We start from the raw sequence: 24,509 nt of genomic DNA, 5'->3' as shown, positions 1-24,509 counted from the left end.
ACTATAACAAACCAAATGAAAAGTAAGTAGCATTTGAAAATGTTTTAATCTTTGGTTAGTCTCCTGTGCCTCGATGGCAACAAGAAAACCTTAAAGGGTTAGTTCACCCAAAAATGAAAATTCTGTCATTAATTACTCACCCTCATGTCGTTCCACACTCGTAAGACCTTTGTTTATCTTCTGAACACAAATTAAGATATTTTTGATGAAATCCGATGGCTCAGTGAGGCCTGCATTGACAATTAACACTTTCAGATGCCCAGAAAGGGACTAAAGACATATCATTTCCATGGTTCACCAGTGGGGGGCGTGACTTTGGCAGTTTGATACATGCTCTAAACAAATGCTTCAAAACAAAAGATTCATAAAGCTTTGAAGCTTCATGAATCAGTGTTTTGAAATCGCCCATCTCTAGATATTGTTGAACAAAATCATTATTTTCGTCATTATTTCCGTCGCTTCAATACATTATGGTTGAACCACTGTAGTCACATGAACTGTTTTAAATACGTCTTTAGTAGCTTTCTGGGCATTGAAAGTGTTAACTGTCTTGCTGGCAATGCAGGCCTCACTGAGCCCTCAAATTTAATCAAAAATATCTTAATTTTTTGTTCCGAAGATGAACAACATGAGGGTGAGTAATTAATGACAGAATTTTCATTTTTGGGTGAACTAACCCTTTAAGGAGTCAAATGCATGACCACTATCACCAATTTAATCACTAATTTAATTGGTCAACATAGGTCAAATATTGAACTTTCTTTTTAACTTAATCTCGTAACCTGTCTTTGTTTTGAAGTTCTATAAAACTTAAAATGTTGTTATTTACATGGTTGAACTGAAAAAAATCTAATCTTCAATGTGGTCTCAAACTGTTGGACTCAAAATCTGAGCTGTTTAGGAAAAACAACGGAGATCTCATTCACGATTTTACTTCAAATGGGCCGTGACGTGGTGTGTTCAATACTCTCCTTGAAGCAGACTTGAGTATATTCCGCCGAGGAACCTGAGTGAAAAGCTAAACAGAGGGCAGAGATTAGGACATCACCCACAGAGATTAGACCCTCATCTACTTTGACAACCAATCAGAAGCACAGCTTGAAGATTTGCAAGGTTTTTCCCCACCTTTTGATGATAAAAATTTGAAAGGGAATTTTAATGTGGAGGCTTACAAAGGGACAGATACAGAGGAAAGGAGTGACCCTCTTCAAAAGTCTTAAGAAGAGTTCACAGAACTCTTTCAGCAGACCAGGAGGCACTGCTAATAGCTTTCTTTTCTCCATCCAAATGATAAGATACTAGTGGAGTTCACTTATTTTAGAAATTGTGAGGGCATCTTTCCAGATAAGATATGACCTCACATTAAAAAAAGGGAGACAGTAGGAACGGAGAAGCGATAAGAGTTTTATTCGGTGGCTTGGAGAAGTGGGGAACTTGACAGGCTAAATTGATTTCGGTGTTGGTGAGTAATTCTCAGTGCTATGGGAAACTGGTTTGCAGACAGTAAATCTGTAAAGTCTCCAACTGTTCAGCATAACAATGTGAGAATCAATGTCCCAGTGATCTACAGGAGGGCTTTCTCGAATTGTCAATTAAGCAATAAAATATTCCTACAGAGAAAATGGTAATTATCGACTCTGTTGGAAGACAATCTGGTGCTCTGTTTAGAAAATAACATCATCCTCTGTGATGACCATTCATTTAGAAGATACGAACACCTAAAGTTGATACCATGGAATGAGTAATTATATGACAATATACTTATTTCTGCTGGAAATTAGATTTTGTAAATGGTTAGTTTATTAAAGTTCACCCAAAAATAATAATTCTGTCATCATTTCCTCACCCTCATGTTGTTCTAAACCCGTAAGACTTTTCATCTTCAGAACACAAATGAAGATATTTTTGACCCTCTACTGACAGTGAACTGAACCTGCTTGACGCACAAGAACAAACCTCTAAGAATGAACAAAAGAATGAACCTCATTGGTTCTTGTGGAAGCTCAAACGTGATGCGTAACACAAGAAAGAACCTCATTGGTTCTCGCACATCAAGCGAACATGCTTGAGCATCCGTTTACCACAACTGATGTGCAAGTTAAGGAATGTTTATATGTGAGTAAGACTACATTCAGTCTGTTCATCATATAAAGCGATCAAGTCTCTTCAGAAAATTTGGACTAAACCACTACAATCTCTTCATGAACTTTTTGAAGCGTCAAAAATGGTATTTGCGTAGCTGTCAATGGACAGAAATCGCTCAGATTCCATTAAAAATATCTTCATTTGTGTTCTGAAGATGAATGAAAGTCTTACGTGTTTGGAATGACATGAGGGTGAGTAATTAATTGGGTGAACTAACCCTTTAAATAACCATGTGGGAATGCCATTTTTGAGTAATCTAATAAATGAAAACTTCACAAATGGAAGGTACTTCATTGTATTTGATTATTTTGGATGCAAACTAAAGGATACGATGATTAATATTCATGGCATCAGTGCAAAAACAACTTTGTTTTTTTTTTGTTTGTTTGTTTGTTTTTTGTTACAATCAAAACTGCTAAATATGAACAGACTATCTCATTCTCACACCATTGATAGTTATACTAACTAATCTTTTTGGTCTGAAATGAGAATGCTCCCAGACAAGATCCTGCTTGGCAAGCCAAATGGAGCTATAAAGATAGAGATTTCATATATCAAAGGATCAGTGGCATAAATCTGCTCTTTCTTGTGAAAACAGTCTGCACATCTGAGACTGGCTTTTAATAGAAGGCAAACGAGGACTTGGATGATTACTAGTGTACCATTTATTTTCTAGACATGATTGTTAAAAAAAAAAGAACATCATGGATTTATGTAGAGCATTCAATATTTTATCTGTCTGTGTTCATTCTTTTCAAGTGAATCACTTTACTAGCAAAATTAGCGCTGCGATCAATTCTTCAATTATTAAAGCTGCAGTCCGCAACTTTTTTGTGTTAAAAATTTACAAAAAGTATATAATGAGAATATACAACCTGAATCGTGTTTTTGTCTTATCCTGAATCATTATAGTACACTTATAATAAGTGTTTATATTCGGACTATTTCAGACCAGACTGGTAGGACTCGCCGCAGAGTATCACAGTAACTGCGTGACTCGCCATAGACATACATGGAGAAAAGTAGTTCCGGCTAGAATGTTCCTCCGCAAGACGCGTGCAGTTCTGTTTATTAACCGCTAGAGGGCCAAAAATCACGGACTGCAGCTTTAATAAAACACGAAACGTTTTGAAAGGGGAGTGCCACTGTGGTGAGTTCGGCCACCACTGACACAAATGTGCAGTTGCTCAGAAACAAATTACAGGTAATGTTGCTGTGCGTGTGTGTGATGCCAAAACATCGAAATTAAGACAGAGTGACAGATTTGTTATTCACAGTGAGACGCTGACTGAAGCACATTCAGATGTGCCATTCACACCTCATCGGATTTCACCCTTACCATTTCAAATTTGTTATAGTCATGCTGGCAGTTACAGTGATAAAAATATCATAGGGTTTTATATATAACCATACAGTGCCTCTGTATAATGGTGATGCCTTGTTATTCTTCAAAAAGTAGTGTTGTAAATAATATATATAAATACTTAAATAAAAATTTAAATAACTGAAGCGTTTCCCCATGCTTTACTATCCATGACAAATAATGGTCTTCTAATTTATAACACAATAGTAATATTTTTCCTCCATAATAATAATAACCAAAATAATTAGTAATAATATTTTATGAATAATAATATTTATAACAAATAATTATTAATAATTATAACATATATATATATATAAATATATACACACACACTATCTATATGAAACATCTTATTGTGCTTATAAACCACCTCAAACTTGATGGAATCAACACAGGAATGTCTTATAGTCTATCTATATGAAACTGGAACAGCAGAAAGGTATCATGACAACCCTGATAGATTTGCTAAATCAGGGCTCCATGCAGGGAGTTTCCAGGGGGCAAACTGCTCATCTAAATCTGGTACCAAATTCATAGCGAGCGTCCTCAGAGTCATTAGTGAATCTCTCTTAGTCCAGTCAGAGTGCGTAATATTAATGAAAGCTGTGCTAGAGACCTCTCCACTTTAATCATCCTCATCTCTCTCGCTCTTTATCACTCTCCTGTGACCTTTTCAATCAATTAAAGCTTTAAGGCTGACCTGATCAGTGTGAACAAGAGTAGAACAAGCTGTCCACGAGTCCATGAGGTGGGAGAGCTGAGAGCTGCGGCTGGTGCAATCACCATCTGAGCGGAAGCTCTATATATAAGTTTAATGTTTATGGGATTAATGTTTATGCATTAAAGTTTTTGAAAGAAATTTCAAATGCTCACCAAGGCTGCATTTTTTTAAATTAAAAATAAATTAAAAAAAGTAATATTGTGAAATATTATTACAGTTTAAAATAACTGTTTTCTATTTGAATATATTTTAAAAAGTCCAACTTATTCCTGTAATCAAAACTGATTTTTTACATGATCCTTCATAAATCATTCTATGCTGATTTGCTGCTCAAGAAATAGTTCTTATTATCAATATGGATTCTTTAGATGAATAGAAAGTTCAAAAGGAGTATTTTACATTGAAATCTTTTATAACAGTATAAATGTCACTTTAGACAATTCAATTTAATCCAGCTTTACTAAATAAAAGCATCAATGTCTTTCAAAAAAATCTCTATCAGTGTTAAAGGGGACCTATAATGCCCCTTTCACAAGTTGTAATATAAGTCTCTGGTGTCTCCAGAATGTGTCCGTGAAGTTCCAGCTCGAAATACTCCACAGATCATTTATTATAGCATGTCAAATTTGCCCCTATTTGGGTGTGAGCAAAATCACGCTGTATGTGTGTGTGTCCCTTTAAATGCCAGAAGAGGGCGGAGCTTTAACAGCTCAACAACAACAAAACTGGAGAATCTCACATAGCCAAAATGAGGATTGTCAGTAACGGTGTTCAGCCTTACATTGTTCAAACCGGAGTCGACACTGATGGAGAGACTCAGGAAGAAGTTACAACTTTTAGAATGAAACTGGACATTCCTGAATGGTTAAATAAATGTATGTAGTTGCTGTGGAGTTGATTCAACTCATCCACTAGCATGTGTCGTCATGTTAATGTTTTGTGCAAATCCAGCATTGAATTGACCCTCGTTGGTGAAGCAGTCCGGCGTAAAATGACGGCATGACAACAACAATCTACTACAACAACTCTTCCTCTTCTCTAAAGCAGCCCAACATAGCTTCACCCCTTTTGTTGTGTGTTCTCGGGGGCGGGGTTTATGTAAATTTTAGGGCTTGGGATGTCACTAACCTGGAATAAGCTTATACAACAAGTTTAAACAGCGATTTCTTTAAAAGAAAATCTCCCTTTGCATTGAACTTTGAACTTTTGAGCTTTGCAGATGTTGTTTATGCTCAAACTGCAACATTACACACTAACTAAAGTTAAAAAAATTAAAATTATAATCAACCACCCCTTTCATGTTTTAGGAGGGCTCATTTCATTGATTGTATTTTGAGCTGAGAAAGGCAAAAGATAATGAAAAATATAAATCCATGTCATGCTTTAAAGAGCCCAGAAAAAAACAAAAAAAACAATGGACACTGGTTAAACATCTACTAATATAATAAAAGATCTTGCTTGTTAAAAATGTTAATGTCAATACACATTTTGTCTGCAGAATGGCATCTAACCAGTTTGACCCCCTGGACCGGCCCTCTACTGTTCTGAGATAAGTTTGTAATTAGGAAAATTAGCAGGATTTCTCAAGAGAGACACAGGGAGAGAGAGAAATGTGAAGATTTATCAGTGAAGGTGTTTATCAGAGTTCTCAGAAAACTCCAAATTAATCTCCAAAGTGTTATCTCTATGCCCAAGCAGTGAAGACACTTCTTATGTAAATCATGACCTACTAATGCTGCTGTTATCAGACATAATGTAATTTGCATAATTGTCCCCTCATTCAGCAGCCCGGCTTGTTTAAATGTTGACCTTTGGCTTTTGGTGGGTCACACCTTGTATAAGTCATGAAAACTCCATGAGTGGCATTTGCATAACACAAACCTGAAACTCCATCCACGTATCAAAGTCAGAGACAGACTTAAATTTCCAATCAAAAGTTTGGTCACTAAGGGCCCTATTTTAACGATCTGAAACGCAAGTGTCAAAGCACGAAGCGCAAGTAACTTTGTGGGCGGGTCTCGGCGCTGTTGCTATTTTCCCGGCGGGATAAATGGCTCTTGCGCCCGGCGCAAATCTAAAATGGGTTGGTCTGAAGTAGCTTCATTATTCATAGGTGTGGTTTGGGCGTAACATGAAATAAACCAATCAGAGCGTCATCCAACATTCCTTTAAAAGCAGGTGCGCAAGTTCCATTATGGATTGCTATTATTATGGCGTATTTACCAGGCGCACGCCAGGAGCGGTTCACAGCCGAGGAGACTGATGTTCTTGTAAGAGCAGTGAAAGACAGAGAAGTTGTGTTGTATGGGGATGGGAGAAACCCACCCAAAATAGCGTCGGTTAAACAGGTTTTTTCACATCTTCATGGCACACCACAATGATTTCCATCATCTCATGTGTTAATATTTTTTTAGTGTAACATATGATTTGCAAAAATAACTGTTGCATCTGTGTAGATTACATGAGCAAAGTGTATGCGCGTTGTGCACGCTATACATTATGGTCAAGCATGCTCCCTTAAAATAGCATAATGAACAACGCGCAACGCGCCACTGACTTTAGACTAGGTTTTTTCTGGTCAGTGGCGCAATTGTTTAATGGAACAGCAAAATAGCACCAGGGATTGGTTGCGCCGGAACACGCCTCCTTTTTTTGCGCCGAACCACCCAGGGAGCGCAAGTTCATTCACTAGTTTAGCGACGTGTTTCTGTGGAGGGAAAAGCGCGCTTTGCGCGGGTGCAAAATAGGAATGACACATGCGTCGGTGTACAAAGTCAATTACGCTGGGTGCAAGATAGGGTTGATGAATGTTTATATGTGAGTAAAAGCCTAAATTAAATCTGTTTATCATATAAAGTGATTGAGTCTCTTTAGAAAATTTGGAATAAAACCGCTCAATTTATATGGATTAGTTCATTAGTTTCATCAAAAAGATCTTAATTTGTGTTCCGAAGGTGAACGAAAGTCTTACGGGTTCGGTACGACAAGGGGGTGAGTAAATGGTGACAGATTTTTTTATTTTTTGAGTGAACTATCCCTTTATTTTGCTACAACATCTACTGACCCCAAACTTTTGAGCAACAATGTAAAAAGGTATATTCTATTGATTTCATATGTACAGTATTCTATGTAGTGATGCTGTCTTGTACGTTTTCAGATTTGATATTTCCAGTTGTGTTTCTTTTTATTTTTATCACTGCAGAACAACAAAGTTGTGCACCCCCATCACTGATCAGTATGCTCTCTTACAAGTGTACTGAGCATGTCGATTTTTAAGTAAAGAGAAGAAAAACACATCTTTAGGTGTGAGCCAAAAAACAACTTCTCCCACATCAGTAAAAGGCATCTATAGACACCATAAGCTTTGGGAATTTGGCAGACAACACATAAGTTCAACTTACTGTGCAACATCTCGACATAAATAGACAAACACACACATAAAAAAGTCACCTTCATTTTGATATTGTTTTCATACTTATACAATCATACAATACTATTCCTCTATCATTAATTTGAGGGGAAAAATTGGTTTGGCAACAATGGAGTCACATTCAGGGCATCAGTTGAAAGCCTAATCTCTCAACACAGATGTGTAGGACTCCTGTAATTCAGGCATTTGAAGAGAGCTCAAAGCCGCCTCCGTTGGCATTAAAGGACTCTCCCCGCAGCACTGGCACTAACAGAGAGCATGATAAGCCCAAATAAGAAACTAAACTCAACTCATGCACATTCATTTAATGGCAACATCTGCTTTCAAAAACATGTATCCATTGCAACTGCCATCAGCATCCACAGACTCCTCACTGGCTCTGTTTGGCTCTACGTAGGAAGCATCATATGCATGATCCCGTCATGAAGGTTGATCCAAATGGTAGGCAGCATAATTATTCTAAAATACCTTCTGTTTGGCTTAATTCAAAGGTAGCATCACATGAAAAGCATGTACTGTGCCATCTAAGATGGGGAAAAATGCATTTTAATTGGCAGATAAAGCAAGAGAAATGGTTTGATGTACAGTATATATACATATAATGTATTCAATGCCAAAATGTGTTAATAAAATTCAGCTAAATATAATTTTAAAAGGATTTATTATTTTATTAATTTATTCTTTTACCCTATATTGAAATGCCCTATGTATTTTTATGCATCATATTTTTAGCATTGCAATGTTAACGCCAAACTCTGTTGAAATCTCTTCTTTTTTTCACATATTTATAGCACTTTATACAATACAAATGAGTCAAAGCATCTTCACTGACACATAAATAGACATACATAAATCCTGTATCAGATCTAGACAGGTGGAGCTGGGGAAGGTGGAGGGGTTCAGAGGAATTCTGCAGGGCTAGCTTACAGCAAACAATGAGCCAGACTATTTAAATGTCGAGCAAGCAATCTCAATGGCTGCAGGAACAGCAGAGGCCAATCAGCTTGTGCCATGCGGTAATGATATGATTGCTTGCAGACTGCATGTAAAAAACCTATCAGCCTGTGCCTTCTAGAGTTTCATGACTGAACTAGATATTTTTATGTTGCACAAGCTTGCTGCCTATGAAAAATCTGTCACTTTTGAGGTTCAATTTCAGTCTTTTTAAGTCAGCTGGCTACAGCAAGATATCAGCCATTGCAAGTCCATAGTAAAGTGCACTAAACACAAAAATCTGCAATACACGTTTGCAAGCATAAACATATGGATTCAAAATGCATGATAAACTAAAAAATTTAAAATGTGTGACATAAAAAATTCTATTTTATAAATATTTTTTTGCATGTACATATAGCCAGTTATAGACATTCAAACATATCAACATTTTAAATATTTAATCATTCATACAAAAAAGATATAAAAACATATAAAAACTTAAATGTTAATTAAAACATGCTGATAACTGTGGCACTTAAATACAACGTTGAGATGTGATAAGGTGTAATCTTTGATTAGTCTCATTTATATAGAAAGGAATGATAAAATATCACTGTGCAACAATATTTCCAATCATTTAGCTGTCTGTTAAACTATTGTGGGTTAATTAATAAGACTGTCAACTGAACTCGCTCTACATTAGTTACAACCCTTTAAACACAGCATCCAGAGAGAGCTATATACCTCCTTTATCTTCCCTACACAAACTGTACAACAATAATTGCTTGCATTAAGAATTAGATTGCAATGAGAAAGAATTACAATGTGAATTACAACTCAAATGCAGTGGGGCTGATGCTCCGTAGACCAGACATGAAGAGTGATCCAGTTACCACGGCATCAGACAAACATGCATATGCATCGTTAGAGCTAAATTAAAAGCCCTTTGGTGTTTGCTGGCCTGCTTGCTTTAATGTTGCTTTTGAGGCCTGGCTAAAAAGGAAGTAACTTCAGGGGAGGATTCCTGTCATCCATATGGGGCATGCTGACAACCGCAGCCAAATTTCCTATTGATTCATGGCAGAGAATTCATCCCTCACACCCACATACAAGACTGGAGGTGAAAAATACATACATTTGCTCATAAAATATATAGATCTGCACTCAGACTCATGTACACACTCTCATTGACACGCACACACGGTTTTTCACCTCAGGCAATCCACAAGCAAGAGGGACTGAACAAGTTCAATGAACAACAGAAGAAGGAAACAGTTAATCAATATGCGTGAAGGAAAAGAAACAGACAGAGAGAAAAGGAGAGAAAGAAAGACTGGAAAATAAAAAGGATATGCGATGTCTGTTTCCCCAAATGAACGGCCGTACTTCTCCTTTCAGTTCAGTAATTATGCACTGACCCTTGATTTAAACCTGTCCACTTCAGCAAAGTGCAACTCTTACTTTTTGAAGAGAAATGGGAACGTCACTGCAAGAACAACACCTAAACAAACTCAGCAAGAAGACAGGTGCTCAAGCAGCAACATTTCTTGTAATTGCTTGGGGAAGTCCAAACCAACAACCATAAAACCCTCACATTTCCTCTCAAATCGAATAAGTCTGCATCAAAGCACCATACGCAAACACACCAACTTATTTTCACAAGAATGCACTCTTTTCATGCATGCTGAGTTGAAAGTGAAGGAATAAGCAGACTTGCAGACTATTTCTGACAACCCAGGACTAAAAAACTATGACATTTGCATAACCAAAGGCATTTGCAATTACAATTCACCAATTAGGACATCAGAAGCTTTGAGATAAAGCAAGCCCTCATTATGAACCCAAGAATCATACCAAGTGGGTCAGACAAAACAACACAAAGCAGGTTGTTTTAAACCTGAGCCAGAAGAAAAAGCTGAATACTTTGATAAAGGCAGTTTAGTGCACACCAAACAGGAACCAAGTTTGGCTTGCACTAAATAATTAGTACATTAATCAACAAAAAACATTAATAAACAAAAATAAATCAACAATCAAGCTACTAACAAAAAGCATAATTTACATTTTCAGAAACAAAACAAGTTACTGCCCTTACAAGTGAGTCATTGAATCATTCACTCATCCGATTCAGTCAACAACACTGATTCCTTTAGGAACTAAACAACTGACTATCTTTATGAATTAGTCACTGCATCATTAAGTCAACAGATTCGTTCAAACACAGCGATTCATTCAGTAATGAAACAAATGAAAATAAGTTAGTCATTATTCACTCATCTGGTCTGTTGAAATACACAGACTCAATCAGGAATGAAACAAACAGCCATCCTTACGAGTGAGTCATTGGATCATTCGCTCATCCTATTCATTCAGGATGAGCATTTCTGTGTCCCAATGCTATACCCTAAAAGTATGTACTCTTTTTATAAAGTAAAAGTACATACTTTTGACTGTTTTGGGACATATTACTACATATTTTCTGGACAGCTGTACAGTGATTTGTTAAATTACTCACTCATCCGATTCGTTCAACTACACTGATTCATTCAGTAATGCCACTACTGTGTTTTGCCCTGAGAAGCTCAATGGTTCATTCTGCTGTGGCTTTGTTTGGAAAGATTTTCTTTGGCAGAGAATGTACAAAAATGCACAAAATAAGTGGCAATATCATGTCTAAAATGTAAGTTACTCAATATTAACGCTGGTTGTATAAAAGCAATAACATATTCACGACAATGCATTCTTTAATGATTCACAAACCGTTGTGACAGTTATATCACGCCAAATATCTAGAAAATCTTTACGTTTTTGGAAACAGCTGAGCTGCTATCACTGCAAAATGTAATTAAATGTAGTTCCAAATGTAAGTTCGGGAGGAGCCTAAACATTCAGTCCTGTCGATCATCATTACGAGCGTATATAAGCAGCAGTCACTGCATCATCCCAGCGACAATTCTTCCAGCAGTTATGGGGGGGTTTAACAGCATGGCGGCCTCGGGTTCAACAGCAAGCCAAGTTTGTTTTACAATTAACCATTCAGACTGAATGGGCAGCCGAACTTGTGAAATTAAAGTGTCATGACTTTTAGTTAATTCCCGAAACTGCTGCTTGGATAGGATACTTTGGGACTGGGACGTTTGATAGGCGACCACTGTTATTTTTATCATGAGCACAAGGACACTAATAAAAGCATTGTCTGTTGTACTCCTACCTGCATGAGGTGTCATCAGAAACGGAAGCTTGATGGGTGAGAGCGAGAGCAGGTGGAGAGGGTGAGCGGAAGAGACAGATGGTCCCTGTGTCACGTCAGAATCCATCGCCATCATGGCTGCTGCTGCCAAAGCGATCCGTTTAGAACTTCCTACTCGCTTAAGAGCCACGGGACAACCTGAAAAGAAAAATAAAGATTGATAAAAGAAAGGCATTACTGTGGTTTGCAGCATAACACATTTGGATATAATACTATTTTTTGCTGGCCATTTTCTGATAAATGTTTATTTTAATGGTTGCACTTGAACTGGGATGGGAAAATGGTCCCAGTAATTCAGTAATGGATGTGGATTTATTTATTTTTTCATCAAATTGTCTATTTAAAGTCACCATGAAATCAAAAGTTTCACTTGAAAATAAGTCACAATATGGGAAAAAAGACGATGGCAGCTTCTGTTTCATGCTGACTTTAAATGCATGATGTTTTTGTTATGTATTATATGGCTTTAATCATGTGTAATCTAACTGCATATAATTTCACACCAACAACATAGCAGTAGTCAACATGAAAACACATTTGCAATACATTTTACGTTTGTTTCTTTGGATTGAATCACGAACAAAATAATTACATGTTACTATATGAAAGTAATTAGGGTCAATTTTTGACTTCAGAATCCACATAGCTGCATATGTAATATAAGAATAACAGTAAACAGTCAAATAAATACAAATTCTTCTAATTTCATCATGTGCATCAGTGAAGGTTTCAACATACAATATGTGTTTTCTTCCCACTAGATGTCGTGTGCCGGCCTGTCTTTGTTCTGGCTGCCAAACGCTTCATGAGCTTTTGCCTTTGAGTGTTGAAAACCTTATCAAATCTGAACACAATCCCGACCCTGACACACAAATATCTACTACATGCGAGTGAGGGAACAATCCAAACTCTATAACTGCACATTAGACACATTAGAAGAAATATGGTTTGTATGTGAATTATGTGAAATTATGACTACCATGCAAGCGAAGTCAACTTCATCCACATTACATTTATGCTTTTAGCAAATGCTTTTTGCAGCAAATGAAAAAATGTAATGTGGATAAAGTTACAGGGAATCCACAGCCATTGTATCAGTATGTGCGCTTGCTGGAAATCAAACCCATGACTTGGTGTAGATCTACCAACTCCATATATCCTAATTTCCATAGCATTTCATTCAAAATTATTTTCTACTATTTTAGTACATATTTCTGTACAGGCCATAAGTGAGTGTGATTTTTTTTTTTAAAAACTACGCACTGTAAAATAACAAAATATTTCTCAAAGTAAATAAAACAAAGATTATTAAGAGTACATTTTACAAGAAAATACTATTTCAGTCTTTCTGCTTCAAAATTTCATGTTTAATTTAATGTGATACTTGCCATTTGTAATTACTTGAGAAATTTACATGCAATTTCTGAGAAAAAACTGTTTCTACACAATTTTTTTTAGTGTATGGAATAAAACTGATTCTATGCATAATCCTGGAGCTTTAGTATAGAAACATGGACTCCTGTAAAGCATTACGAATAACACAATTGACTTCTGCCATGACGTCTAATGACATGTATTTGCATATGTTTGAATATTTTGCCATAACAAATATATTGTAATTTACATTATAATCAATGACTAATAGTCAATAGTTTGGGATTTTATATATTTAATATTCAAATTGCTAGTAAATATCACAATGACTAAGGACATTTTTAAATATATCTCTGATTGTGTTCATCTAAAAGAAGATAGTCATATACACCTAGGACGGCTTGAGGGTGAGTAAATCATGGGATAATTTTCATTTTTGGGTGTACAAACGCTTTAATAAGTGCAATTCACATTTATTCCTCAATGTGGTAATGTCTGATACAAAATGATGAAGTGACGATTCACTCATAGTTACTGCAGGCAGAAAACAAAAGAAAAGGATGTATTATCAGAGAAACTTGAATGGCTCAGAGCAAGTACGCAATCAAATATTAGTATCAATGTCGCTTGATGGTGGATCTGGTGAAGAAGCTGTCAGTGATCAAAATATTGTTGAAAAGATGTTGAAAATTATAGTTTTGAAAATATGTTTGAGATCACGAATATGAGCCAGATGCTGAATGTACTGGAAAATGTGCTCTGATGAGGACAGTGATGATAGAATAAAACATCTGCTCAAACTGAACTCTTCTAAGCTCCAAAAGGTAACAAAATATGCTTTATCTTATTCTTTTGTAATTATTACTCTGATATCAGAGTAATAGAGAGTGGTAGAGATCCATCTGTGTTAGATATAGATCGCTAAAACTAAAAGACCCAAATATGTAATAATAATAATAATTGGCAAAACATTAATGCATTTAAGAGCTAATCATTTTTTTTCGGTGTATACGTCTTGTTGTTTTTCATGATTTCTACAATATTTTTGTCTTACATTAAGTTTTCAGTGTGATTTGCTTTGGTTCATGGTTTTGAATTCTTTATTGCAGATCTTTTTGAAATGCCTAGCCAAAGTGGATGGTCATTGTTGTGCTCTACAACGCACCAAACCATGATGAAGATCCATTATTAGTCACCTGGATGAGCTAACACTCACATGCTCGTCTCATCTCCACCATTTTCATCGCCTGCTTCCACTGAGCGAGGGAAATGCTTTTTAACGAAACCTTGAAGAGGTCTTTGGAGTGAGCAGGCGGGGTGTTTCTTCCACGCTGAGCAGCTGAAACACTTTATCTAATGGTACTGAGTGGGCGGATCAGAGCCAACCAGAGCAGTTAGCATGCACATGTACCGCACTGGAAATCAGGCCACCGGGGAATATATCATATGGAGCCGCTCCAGCACATCCACTCTCCCATACTGCGAGAACATTTTAGAAGGCGGGAAAACAGAGGGCTGGTGGGGAAGGAATACTCTGTCATCTGACAGCTGAAGCAAAGGGTATGGGGATTGTGGATTAAACTCTACTAACCTTTTAGCTTGATAGTAATGATAAATGTGGCTCTAACTGCCTGACTTAAATACCTAACCACTGGAGATGAAGTGACAGGTCCACAGATCACATAAACAATGCATCGTTCATCAGGAAGCGCTCTCTGTGGTCATGACGTGAAGTAGAAACTGTGAATTATACATCCACTGGGGGCTTCTCTTGAGCACACCATGTGACTTTAACAGAGGTAAATCCTCAAAAGCGACACACTCAGACAAAAGCACACTTGAGATAATATATAAAAAATCATCTTTCTTTATTTGGTCACTTGGTGTTGCCTCTTGACAGGTTTAACAATGAAGGAGAAACACTATAAATAGTACGGTGGCCAAAGGCTGCAGGAATGAGGCCATTTTCCTGGTCTCCGGGGGAGCAATTATTGCTGTGTCCTCAAACCTTCCTAAAACAAGTCCTTACAATATGCTTTCGCAAGTTACGTTTGAACCACAGCCAGTGTTGGTTTTGACACCTCAGCTATGTCCCCCATGATAATATACAGTATATCTGAGTGATTCTTCGAGTTACTGTCCCAGAAATGTTTCTTTTTGTTACAGGATGCTGCATTAAAATTAACTTTTTACTAATTTGCTTTATATATTTATTTGATCATATGTGAAATATGAGCATTTATCTTTTTTGATTTGATTGTTTCCTTTGTCCCAGATGCTTTAACAGAGGTAATATACTATAATATTTTATATACTGTATATCATAAAAATATTATTAAAAAATTATCATCAAAACAAAAAGTTTTAGATTTTACTTAATTTTTTTGTGAATAAATATTTATAGCCATTTTTACATAAATTACAACTTTTTTTTAGTCACAACCAACATTTTGTCCGCTAATAACATTTTATAAAACAGAAAGTTCCGGCCCTTGATTCTGATTGGTTGAAAGCCATTGTAAAATTCCCTAAGACATACAGCTGATTGCATTACATAAGTATCGTTACGCTGCTGAGTGTGTATTTTGCTGCATCTGTCTTAGCAACTAATCTTAGCAACGTAAACATATGTTTGTTCTCTATTGATTTTGTTCATTGAAGCTTACTGCATTATGTAGAAGAGTATTGTGAGAGAGATATCGAGTGACCGAGTGTATTACCAGCATTCAGATTTAGCATTTTCCTTTAGTTCAGTCCTATGATCATAATAAAAAATCCTTTTGAATATCTGCTGATATCTTTTAACATTTAATGGGTTTTCCCGTGCCCTGCTGACACTGACAGCGCTAGTCAAAGCATTTGCCATTTGCGTCTTGTTCCATGTTCACAACAAGTTTCAATATAAAAGTCTTTGCGACTGAGTGACCCGCTCAAAAAAACAATCTTTGTCGCCATCTAATGGCGTAACAAATGTAACGTCTGTTGTTGTTCACAGTCAGGGACTATTTTTTCCAGCGGAAGGAAGCCTTTTAATGATTTTAATTCAAGAAAATTGCATTGATACATATTTTTTGCCTTTAATATTTGTATTGTGTGGTAAACCTCTAATAATTTAAACATTTTATCCTACATTCTGACTTTTTTTTTTTTTTCTCACAATTGCAAGTTTATATTTTGCAATTCTGAGAAGAAAAAAAAGTCAGAATTGTGAGATAAATTTGCAATTGCGAGACAGCTAAACAGCAGAATTGCAAGTTTATACATATCTCACAAAAGGCATTATTTCTCAGAAGTTTACCAAAAAATTATAAATGTTGTATTGGCAGCTAAAATAATTAATTTGAAATTGAAGGACTAAAAAAATAAATAAATAAATAAATAATTAAAACTAAATAGAAATATATATAAAACTAATAAAAACAACAAAGGCGCATAAACTAAAATTAAAACTAAATATAAAATAAAAAAATATTGAAAATATGAATATGTACTATAAAAGTATATAAATACTACACTGGGTGGAAATGACACTGTAGTAGTAGTAGTAGTAGTGTGTGTGTGGGTGTAAATAAATAAAATATTGAGAGTGTAAAAAGTGTTTTAAGAAAACTTTTAAAACTTTTATTTTCTAAAAGTCCACAGGGTCAAAAGTGCCAATTGCAGAAACACCCCTATATATGTGTGTGTGTTCACTTGTCACATCTGAGTGTGACATGTTACCAGCAATCTCTCCCATCTCTCTCTGGTGGTCTTGTTTCAAAGAAATTGAGCAGAAAGATTCAGGCCAAGACAAGGGTAAATGTAGCGGGAGCCTTCAGCGCTGTGGAGCTGTCCGTCCTGCTGCGGAGCTGAAATGGCGAGTGATTGCACTTATGAAACTTTCGACCACTTACGTGTGTTTCAGACTACACTGCCATCATCTTGATCCAAAAAGAGGCTCTGTGTCAGAGTCTCTGTCTTTCTCACTATGCTGTCCTCCCACTGTTACCTCATTTACCTGGTTAACAAACCACCTTCATACTGTCTCCCTGAAAACAGCTTATTTTGTTGAATTATGTCATCAGCCTCCCCAGACTCCTCTTGTAACAAAGGCCAGATAATAATGTTAAGCACCTCTTTTCAGGGTAAACATTGATTGAAGGTAACTGCCTGAAGAAGAGGCTTTCAACAGTAATTTATGAAGTTAGAGAGTTGAGCTGAGAAAGAAGTTTGGCAGAAGCACAACAATTTTAGTAAACATGGGTCTGAAGTCAACATGACGTTCTTAAAGGAATAGTTCAACCAAACATCAAAATCTATCATTATTTACTCACTCTTTACATTCAGTCCTTTAATCATGGGTTTCTCAAAAGCACTATAAAAGTGGCTTATACTTTTGATTTGGCATCCTTTAAAACTAACCCTTATTCATTGCAAATACATGGAAAAAGAACGATGAAATCTTTTCAACTTTTGTGATCCATGAAAAAAAGAAAGTCATACAGTGTATCAAAATACAAAAGGGTGAGAAAATAATGACCTTATGTTCATTTTTGGGTGAACAAATCCATTTAATGTGTGTTCTTGATCATAATTTGCACAATTCATCCACCCACATTAGAAAAAAAAATGTTTGCTTTTAAATCTAATAACATTCACTGCCTCTGACATGACTTAAAATTAGCATTTTTCTCAAAAAATACAATCTGTGTTCATTTCTCTCCCATTTACTGTACCATTGACTACATTTCTAATAACATGAAATCTAATAACCATCATTTATCTATGCTCATAAGTTACTAAAGCACTGTTTCTGTGTGTTTTAACATTTCCATCGACACAGAAGCTTAAAAATCCCTCCGATTTTTGATTTCCACACTAATGTGAATAAAGAACACCACATGACAAATAAATCAGCATAAATATTAGTTTATCAGTGCAAGACAAAATGCAGGAGAATGTTTTGGATCTTACCTTAAATCGCTTTCATCAGATTTTTCCAACCCAGTCTCTAGCTCATGCATACTGTAGCCAAATTCAGTGATTTTTGGCACTGAGGTTGCTTTGTAGACATTTAAATTTGAAATCCAGGTAGGTTTAGGGGTTTGGCTGAGGTAAAATGCATTGCTGGGATATGAACAGTTGCCAATATATATTGATTTGAAATTGTGTTGGTTAAAAGATGTCTTAATTGGGGGCAAAAGTACTGTAGCATGTTCTGCATTCACATTTTTAATCAATGAAAGTTATTGCATGGATTTTATAAATAACAAAAAAAGTGACTCATTGAATGTAAATACCATCTGACACTGTGTTATGATAAAACTGCATCATAACACAGGGTCAAAGCTATGAACAAACTCAAAGTTATGAACGTTCTTCTAGTAACATTAATGGAACGTTTGTTCAAAGTGGTCTGCTCTTTATTAATTTTCTCAAAATGTTATTTATACATCGTTCATGGAGCATTTTTCGGAAATGTTTTAGTTGGATATTACTCTTATCTTTTTTTTTTTTCTCTCTCTCTCTTTTATGTTACTACTACAGAAAAATTCAGAGAACATTCCAAATAATGTTTATAATGTCTGCAAAATGATCAAATGGAATGTTCCCTTAAATGGTTAGTTCTCTTATAAATTAAGTTTCAGTCATTTACTCACACTCATGTTGTTCCAAACCTGCAAGACCTTCATTCATCTCTAGAACACAAATTAAGATATTTTTGATGGAATCTGAGTTTTTTATTTATTTATTTATTTATTTTTTTATCTCCCATAGAAAGCAACGTAATTACCACATTCAAGGTCCAGAAAAGTAGTAAAGACATCGCTAAAATAGTCCACATGACTACAGTGGATCAACTTTAATGTTATGAAGCGACGAGAATACTTTTTGTGTGCAAAAACAAAACAAAAATAATGTCTCAAAAGGAAGAATGACTCAAGTGACAAAAATAATTATAATTTTAACATGCTATAAAAATGATGCTATATGAATTTTGAGCTAAAACTTCACATACACACTCTGGGGACATCAGAGACTTATTTTACATCTTGTAAAAGTGGCATTATCGGTCCCCTTTAAGGCTGAACCACTGTCATGTTGACTATTTAACAATGTCTTTACTATTCTGGTCCCTGAATGTGTTAATTTCAATGCTTTTTAAAAAAAAAAACTTGATTTCATCAAAAACATTTTAATTTGTGGTCTGAAGATGAAGAAAGGTCTTACCGGTTTGGAACAACATGAGATTTAGTACTTAATGACAGAAATGTCAATTTTGCCCATAATCGGGCAGTTGGTACTGCTCAACAAGTGAAGCAAGTTTCTGCAGTGTGTTCTGCATGTTGGCTTTAGTCGGACCTCTGTTGGCCTCTAGACCTTTGACCTTGTCAGTTTGGTGTGTACCAGCCTTAAGAGAAAGACCAAAATAATCTCATATGCATCTTCCAGATGCCATCCCAATAATGTCTTGCAAATTAGGATAACAAGTGTGCATGTCCTGATTTTGCCGAGTTAAAGGCAATCCTGGGTCAACATATTTTGCTGATCCTGAAACAACATTTATGTCCGAAAATGTTGTCCTATCTCTACCCCTAAACATAACCCTACCCATCAAAAAAACAGAGGGAAATGATAGGTGAATAACACTGATGTAGAAGCACCTAACACTGGTTGTAAGCCTAAACTTCACCCAAACTGTAAACTTGTCCCTCAAATCTGATTGGTTGTTTGGAATGTTGTTCCCAGGATCAACAAAGATGTTGATCTAGGAACAGATTGCACTCTGTGAAATCAGATTCTGCAACAAGTATGCAATCAAGTCAAAACTCAAACGCATCAAATATATATGAACAATTGTCCCATCTGTGTCTGCTTTTACTTCCAAGTCATTTTAAGGGAAACATCTGCTGATATACTTGAAGTAAACATTAAGAGCGCCATTATTTCTCTTGAGCTATTAAAAGAGCAATCTATGACCAGTATAATTCCTGTGGGTTTGGCTGCTGTGAAGTACGATTTGCCCAAATAGGGATTGCTTGAGACACTGCTCAACAGATTGTGCCCTTGAAAATGATCGAAAAATTCTTTTATAGACATTAACCCCTGAAAGTCATTGTTTAATTCACACTCTGGAATACACAAATAAAAATGTGAAGTTCCACAGTGTATAATTAGTATTCACACACAGTCTGCGGTGAAAGTGTGTCAGACAAATCAATGTTTCTTATTTCAAATGTGGCAAGAATTCTGTTTGAACTCGCTCGAGTCATATGCGAAGGAGCGTGTGACTGTTGCCCCGCAGTGGATTCTTCTAGCACAGCTAAAGTAAATAGAGTTTCTTTCTCTTTCTTACACATTTTGATGTACTAGCATGGATGCCGTGTAATTGATTTCAGCCTTTATATCTAATGAGATCAAACCATTTCTCAAATGTTCGGTCTTGGTTATGAATCTCATGGTGGCACAAAATAAAAGCATGACAAGTTCCATGTAGAGGTGTTTAAAGCCTCATTAAAGTTCCCATGAGAGCTTTGGCATGATCCATTCAAGGTGGGCCAAAACGCTTCAGTGCGCACTTCTAAATCGCCTGCTCAACTTTTAAACTCTATTTTCCAGAAGCTGCATATTTCTTGACAAGGCAACCAGAGTGACTTTTCACGTTCCATTAGGTCCTGTCAATAAGACCAGGCTAAAATTCATGAAGATGAAAAATGAGATTTCAGAGCGGGTCTGTGAAGCAGAGGAATGGTGGGTTAAAGTAAAAATGACTTTTTGGCCTAGAAACCACACTGTAGATCCTGAAAATGCACACAACAGAATGAGCCCTTCTCAGGAAAGCCCTCAGGAAGCATTTCAATGCTTCCACCTATTAGATGATAAATGAATGACCCTGAGCGAGCTAAAATAAAGCCTGAACTAGTTTGGTTGCCTAAAACATTTATTCTGGAGGCATTTTTCCTTTTCCAACTATATATTCATAAATTGCTACAAAATTATTGTCACGTTTGGACTGATTGCTTAGTTTTAATAATAAAAAATAATAATTAATGTAAGCATCTACATACATACATACATATATATATATTATATATATATATATACACACATGCAGCATATAAATATATGTCATACACACACACATATATATATACACACATGCAGGGCTTGACATTAACACACATGGATTTCAGCAGTGGCGTGTAACACAGTCACACCTACTAGCCACTATGGCAGGCTGAATTTTAATATATGATATACATTTTTCATTTGTAGTTTTTTTTTAAAAAGCATCTGAAATAATAAACTAAGTGCATGTAGTGCTGTCAAAAATATCGATTTTTCTATGCATATCGACACTGAAATATCTGAAACGCTTCCGATACTCATTTTGTGCACAATAGATACATGATACCAGCTGCGTTTTCTCTCTCTCATCTCTCTGACAGTGAGTTGACACACAAACCGCCTCAGATTTTGTGCTCACACCCAAATTGCGCGCACATAAAGCCACCTCTCAGTACTAAATCGATTTCTTTTTTCCCTGCTTATTGCACTTAAACAGTTAAATGTCAAAATGCCGGTCTTGGCGAGTATTCATGTAAACACAGTCAGTCATGTTTTAAGTGAATGTAAACAGTTGAGAAAGAAAGCGCTTGTGTAACAGTATATTGGAGCCGCGCGTCAGGTCTTAAAGTGATAGCAACCTAATATACCTGCTGCCAAATTATGAGATAATATTAAAAATATCTATGGCAGTTTTTCCCTATGGTATCAATGTCAAAATTGTGGTCAGTGAAAATGCTGAGTGGCTAGTAACTTTGGAAACCACAAGCCGAAAAGTTAATGCAAAGCCCTGTATACACACACACACACACACACACACACACACACACACACACACACACATATATATATATATATATATGCCACAGCAGTGCTATATAAAACAGCATTTATTTGAAATAAAAATCTTTTATAACATTATAAATGTATATACTGTCACTTTGGATTGATTTAATGCATCCATGCTCAATAAAAGTAGTATCTACTGACTTTTGAATAGTAATGTACATATTAAACATAGAGATCATAAAAAATGAAAATTCATGATAGATCCTTTACTGTTGATTTATTTTATTTACACTCATATATTAAATCCCATTGTTTCCACTAAGCTCTGACATTTTTATTAACTCATTCTGTGTGTTTTTACCTTTCCATCGACATAGAGGCTAAAATATCCCTCAGAGACACTGCACTTATTGATTTCCATGCTAACGTGAATCAAAAAGGATGAACATATGACAAATAAATCAGCATAAAATATTGGTTTATCGGTATATGACATCCAGCAGGAGTAGTGTTATGGATCGATAACTATCTTTCCTCAGAACAGATATGGGAACCTTCAAAAGGTGGAGTTTAATGGCCCTGGGGATGAAACTGAGCTATTATGCCTTTTTACTTTGTACTGAAAATATTTCTTATTTCCTTTGGTTAGATGTAAACACTGCAGAGAACAGATTATTAATGGTGGACCTAAAACGCATGGCTAGCGGCAGATTCTGTGCTGGGTAGATGAAGAATGCCCGAATAACCAGGAAATTATTTGCTTCAGATATTGATTTGCTCTGTTTTCATTATGCCACGATTGTATGTTCGCATTTCCAGTCTTGCACTTTCAACAATAATTTTCCAAACATACCCTCTTTTCAATGCATTTTTCATTGGTCTTGCATTATGAAAAAAAAATAATTAGTAAAAAAAAAAAAAATAATAATTAAATGACATGCAAATAAAAAGGTACATTTGTAGAACATCATTTGGCAAATATCTGTTTCCCTCCGATTACGTGTGTGCCTGTAAATGTATTTATATTTACTTTAATCTCTTAAGCCTGTAACATACTCTAAATACATGTAGTACGCAGATGTTTCTAGTCACCCAGGATTGATTTTGTGCATCATTTCAAAATATGACTGAAGATCATAAAACATAAGTGAATATATCATACTAACTGTTGCCACAAGAGTTGCTAAAGAGCACATTTTTCTCTTCTACTTTGGTACATTTACATTTATGCATTTGGCAGATGAATTGAATTGGGAATTGAACTCATGACCTTGGTGTTGCTAGCACCATGTTATACAGTTTGAGCTACTGGATTGTACAATATTCTACAGCTAATCAAATACATTTTCAGATGAAAAATCTGCAATTTGGCTCTTTCAAATAAATTTTAAGATGAAAAATCTGCCAAATGTCTCTTTCAGTTGAATTTTCAGGTGAAAAATGTGCCAAATGTCTCTTTCAGGTATATTTTCAGGTGAAAAATGTACCAATTGTCTCTTTCAGGTACATTGTAAGGTTAAAAAAAAAAAAAAAAAAAAAATGCACCAATTGTCTCTTTCAGGTATATTTTCAGGTGAAAAATCTGCCAATTATCTCTTTCAGTTGAATTTTTAGGTGAAGAATTTACCAATTATCTCTTTCAGGTAAATTTTCAGGTGAAAAATGTGCCAGTTGTCTCTTTCAGGAAAATTGTCCAGTGAAGAATTTGGCAATTCTCTTTCAGTTAAAAAAAAAAAAAAAAAAAAAAACGCCAATTGTCTCTTTCAGGTGAAAAATCTGCCAATTGTCTCTTTCAGCAGAAAAACTATTTTAGTTTTCATGTTTATAGCTGAATAATAATACCAGAATATACAGTTCTGCTTCTGGATATCTACTTTGACTTGCAACTAAGTACCTTAAAACAATTTCAGAATATCTTTGCAACTGTTAATCCCACTAACCTTTAAAATTTGAGATTAATTTTTCAAAAATGTTAATGTCAACCTAGTACCAGACAGCAGATTGGAACTGTAGCTGCCAGTTTTGTGTGCAATGTGCATGAGAAAGTCAGTTAAAGAACTGTGGGCGTGACATGTGAGGCTAAGACTGTAGTTGCAGGCTTATTAAAATCAAGAAAGTTGAGGAAAACAGCATAGTATGACAGACATCAGCACTATGAGAGAAAAAAAGCAGTCCTACAACACTTTTTTTTAAAACAAAAGGCAAATGCTGCACGCACCGCATCAATTTATCACGAGAACAGCCCTAATAAAATACGTGTTACCTGAGGGAAAAGCTCTTAAACTGGTGCTGACCTGTGTGGATGTGTTTGCAGATGTCGAGAACTTCCTTTTCCCTGCGGTAAGGAAGTGTTACTGCGAGGACACAAATTGGACTTCCTCACAGTGTTCGATTTTGAGAACGCCGCACACCCTCTGGCACCAATTACTGCCTCAGCTAACGCTCATCAACG

General features: G+C 35.8%; 1 protein-coding gene across 1 annotated transcript in view; it reads right to left on the bottom strand.

Moving 5' to 3' along the window:
* tcerg1l (transcription elongation regulator 1 like) overlaps positions 1-24,509 on the bottom strand; it is a 98,539-nt gene that overhangs the window by 61,805 nt on the left and 12,225 nt on the right. Inside the window, exon 4 of the mRNA XM_067370210.1 lies at positions 11,804-11,986. Within this exon, the coding sequence (XP_067226311.1) occupies positions 11,804-11,986 (183 nt within the window). The remainder of the gene's footprint in view (positions 1-11,803; positions 11,987-24,509) is intronic.

The sequence above is a fragment of the Chanodichthys erythropterus genome, chromosome 19 (assembly GCF_024489055.1).
Source record: "Chanodichthys erythropterus isolate Z2021 chromosome 19, ASM2448905v1, whole genome shotgun sequence".
Classification (NCBI taxonomy): Eukaryota; Metazoa; Chordata; class Actinopteri; order Cypriniformes; family Xenocyprididae; genus Chanodichthys; species Chanodichthys erythropterus.
Note: the sequence above shows the minus strand (reverse complement) of the source record. Positions and strands in the feature narration are given on the sequence as shown.